The sequence below is a fragment of the Melanostigma gelatinosum genome (genome assembly GCF_949748355.1).
Source record: "Melanostigma gelatinosum genome assembly, chromosome: 6".
NCBI classification, from domain to species: Eukaryota; Metazoa; Chordata; class Actinopteri; order Perciformes; family Zoarcidae; genus Melanostigma; species Melanostigma gelatinosum.
The window spans coordinates 2575571-2579708 of record NC_136639.1 but is presented as its reverse complement, the minus strand read 5'-3'; the positions used below and the strand labels follow the sequence as shown (position 1 = coordinate 2579708).

General features: G+C 39.8%; 1 protein-coding gene across 1 annotated transcript; it reads right to left on the bottom strand.

Annotated features, from left to right (window-relative positions):
• Positions 1-1453: 1453 nt before the first annotated feature.
• cxcl13 (chemokine (C-X-C motif) ligand 13) lies at positions 1454-3804 on the bottom strand. The gene is made up of 5 exons (XM_079269811.1): positions 3704-3804; positions 2921-3038; positions 2464-2544; positions 1923-1982; positions 1454-1752 (listed from the first exon to the last, which is right to left on the bottom strand). Exons 1-4 carry the CDS (start codon positions 3768-3770, stop codon positions 1925-1927), a joined length of 324 nt encoding a protein of 107 aa, XP_079125937.1. The 5' UTR covers positions 3771-3804; the 3' UTR covers positions 1454-1752; positions 1923-1924.
• Positions 3805-4138: the final 334 nt, after the last annotated feature.

Genomic DNA, 4138 nt, shown 5'->3' with positions numbered 1-4138 from the left:
GTGCTACATCCTCTCGAGAGACGATCTTTAGAGAGCTGCACTTAAACCTGTTTGTGCGTAACAGCGCAGTTAAGTTTCTGTTCATCACATCCCAGCTCTCTCACCACGTGGTTTCTCAATCCAACCAGACCAGAGGAAGCCGGCAGCGAGCGTCTGGCTGGAAGGAAAGACTTTGTGGTGGAGAGCTGCTCAACTCAGACGGAAGGTTCGGTATCGAGGAAGCTGAAGTGCGCCTCGCGTCTGACTGTTAAATGTCAACAACAAAAAAGGTGCAAAACTGCAGCCACGCGAGGACGAGTGGAAGTCTGCCTGATGTCGGTGGCAGTGCTGACTTTGTGGTTTTCATCTGACAGAGAGATCCAGACTCCGTAGGAGTCCTTCTGACGCTAGTTATGACAGTTACAGCTGCAGTTTTGTGCTCTTTAAGTTATGAAGACCGAGTGGAACCAAAATCACCAAAAAATGCATGAATGGAAGAATAGATCAAAAACATTAAATTACTTTGGTTTGTTTCTTAAGTTTCTTATGAAAAGTTTTATAACTTTACAAAAAGCAGGTTATATTTTGGGATATTTTATGTTTTCATATCATTTGAAATATCACGTTCTCTGTGAATTCAGAAGTCGTTTGTGATGATAAACGTATTATTTAGGTGAAAGGGGAACTCTACACAACGCCTGAAAACATCTGTCATGTTGTCTTTGGTTTGGATTTATTTAAATAATAACCCAGATTATGCAGCGGTGATGTCATCAGGGTTAGAGACTTAACAGAGAACTTGCTTTAACAACTGGAGGTGTGACATTTGAAACAAGCAGGAATATAGAAAGTCTAATGAACGACACTATTGGGTTGCATTCTGGGAATTGTAGGACACAGTGATTTTGCTGTTATTTTAAAGTGATTATCTGTCTGATTCTTTGCAATCTGACTCACATGAGTGAGGACGTGAGATACTAAAGTCATGAAGTGCTTTACAAGGAAAAGACTAAAAACAAACTAAAAACAAACAGACACTTTGTTTGGGGATTATTAATACAACTGGTTCCCCCAAAAATCTGACATTTGGGTTTAAGGTTGTTTTCAACCAAATCAGTGATTTGGTTGAACTCTTCGGAGCCTTGGTGGATATTTGGGGCCCTAAGACGTCTCTCAACACTTGTTTGTACAGAAAGACTTCTACAGCTGTGTTTAATATGTTGGAACCAAACAGCACTTGTATCATCTCTCGCTCCACCTCCTGAAGGCAATAAACAAGTCATTTTATCAAGATTCTCTTCGTCTGTGATTTATTTATTCATGAGAAGACAAGTCACGGATACAACACAGACATGTCAAGAGGTTACAGCACCACGCAAACATCGGATTCACATTATGTCGTCAAATTTACAGGAAAGCATTCTGTTTTCTGAGTATTACCCTAATATCACATTATTTACTAAAAGTAGCACCGTTAAAATGTATTACTATCACGTGTCAGTACTTCAGGCATATGATGAAGCACTAAGACAGTATTATTGTGTCATTATTAACATTTTTCTAAAAAGGGAAGCACCAGAAAGGCAGAGAAAAAAAGTCTAAAATTTGAATTCCGAAGGTAGTTTTCAAAGCGGGTCAGCGGCTCGTTCCTCCTACAGCTGATTCACAGCTGGATGGACTTGAATGAAGCATCTTTACATTAAAATGTGAGATCAGAAGTCAGTTGTGGAAGCAGTGGATGACGTGGTGGTCGGGCCAGAGTTCTCATTTTTACTGTAATTAAAACAAAAACAAAAAAAGAATCATTTAAAGACTGGAGTAAATACCAGTGATTCAGAAGTAACAAAGAAGACAGTAGCTTCATGTTTGGTGATCGGAGACGACATGATAACTGAGCGAGGAAATATACAGTATTACATGAATTCTAGTAAAGTTTTTATTACCATTATGTCAATAACTGATGACCAACACAAGAGGAAGCTCTTCCTCTGACACATCTCGGCCTTGAGACACAATGAAACACCAGTAAATACACACCGTCAGAAACAAACACTTGTCCATTTTTCTTTTGATATTTTAAAGCTCAACATGTAAATAAACTGTTGTCTTCAAAGTTTCAAAAAGGTGCTGACAAAAAACTGACAGAATCTGTTTAAAAAGTGTGGAAACTAAAGGCAGAAACACATAAAACACAGCGACACATCTGCACGATCACCATGCTGCAACTAACAATTATTCATTGACTGTTCATTATCAATCATTTAGTTTATAAAATGTCAGAAACTTGGGAAAAATGTTCATTTCAAAGAGCAAACTGACTTTTGCCCCGATGTTCAGTTTAGAACTATATAAACCCTCAGCTGTAAGAGGCTGTCTGTGTTGATCTCATCGAGATATTGTGAAATAAAAGTGTTTTGTATAAAATCATGTTGATGTCCAAGAACACATTCACTGATAGAAATAAAGACGACGTGAAGTCATTACTTTTGTAAATTGCTGAGCAGCGCGTTGACCCACTTCTCCTCCGGCTTCACGCAGACCTTTGAGCCGTTCCTCCGGGTGATTCTGCAGAAAGACGAGAGTTACATTTCATTCTTATTAAACCGCAGAGAGATTCCCTCCAAAGTTCAAAAATAAGAAAAAGAAAAAATGAGAAATGAGCTCTAGAGGTGCTGGAAAGAGCAGAGCTAGCTGTTTCCTACTGCGTTCAGTGTTTATGCTAAGCTAACTGCCCCGCTGCTCTCGCGCCATGCATGACATGAGAGCACGATCGATGACAAGAAAGTGAATATTCAAACGTCTCAAAATGTCTGAACTGTTACTTTAAGTACAATGTGATGGTACCTGTGCTTAGCAGCTACATTGTCCTTCTACTTTACTACATTTCGGAGGGACATGTACGAAACGAAAGCTGAAGCCATCTTGGATCTTGAATACTTACATGATTTCAGTACGACGACAGTGTCCTGAAACAGGAATCAGCTCCAGTGTCTTGATGACCCTGACGGGGACCCGAGAAGAGATGGTCCGAATGCAGCGGCACCCCTGTGTCGGAAGAGCTGTGAAAAAATTCAAAAAGAATGTTTAAATATTATACCTCAGCCTCAAAATGCCAACAAACGTTTCCCCTGAGGAATGCACGAAAAACAGAATGAAAAAGAAAACTCGAGGTCCAGTCAGGAGCTTTTTCTGAAGCTTTCTACAACGTCTCACTGTCTTCTTCAGGACAGAGTTTACTTAGTCACAGAAATAGCTCACACGAGCTAAGTATGACACCAAATGAGCTCATTCCATTGGCTGAGACAGACGGCAAGATGCGGTTGAAAGGTCCAGAAAAAAAAGCAAGTAAGTGGACCTTGAATTCAGATTTATATTTTTGGACAATTTCCAACGTGAAGAATGAACTTTAACAACATAATATAACTATTTACTGACAGCTGTGACACTAAAGGTTTTGTACTTTGTTTTTGTTAGATATCAAAATGAATCTGTGAAGAAAATCCGTTGTTAGAGTGCATCAAAATGTTTAGGCACTTCGTGTTGTCCAGCTTAAGATGAGTAAAACATCATTATATGCTGACGACACCGTCTTGTTAACTTTAGTTCATCTAGTGTGAAAGCAACATCAACATCAATAAGCATAATACATTGCCTAAAATTAGTAAAACATCATTTTTAAGGAAACTCATGAACTGTTTATGAATACGTCAAACAGAATCGTTACCGTGCAGAGAGGCGATGCAGCAGCAGAGAGTCAGTGCAGCCAGCAGCAGCAGCGGTTTGGTCGTCATCTTGGTGGTTCTTTTGATCTCTCAGCAGCAACCAGGATGTGAGAGTGATGTGAGAGTGAATGAAGTCTGGCTTTATAAAGCGGAAAAAAACGGAAGTGAGCCCGTCTTGACACATCTAAATGTAAATATTGTGGCATCCTGACTTCTTTGTGGGGTTTTTCTGCTGAGTGAGTTTCTTTGACGGTCTATTTTTACTGATCTATCAACCAGCCTGCACTACCCATCACTGTGACACTGAATAGTGTACGGCACTGCTTTTTTTGTCCTCACTATTTATTCTGCACAATGTTGGATACCAGACCCCATTGACACCATGGTGGGAGGGTGAATTCATGCCAGCAGACATGACTGAATGGCTTATATGAGAG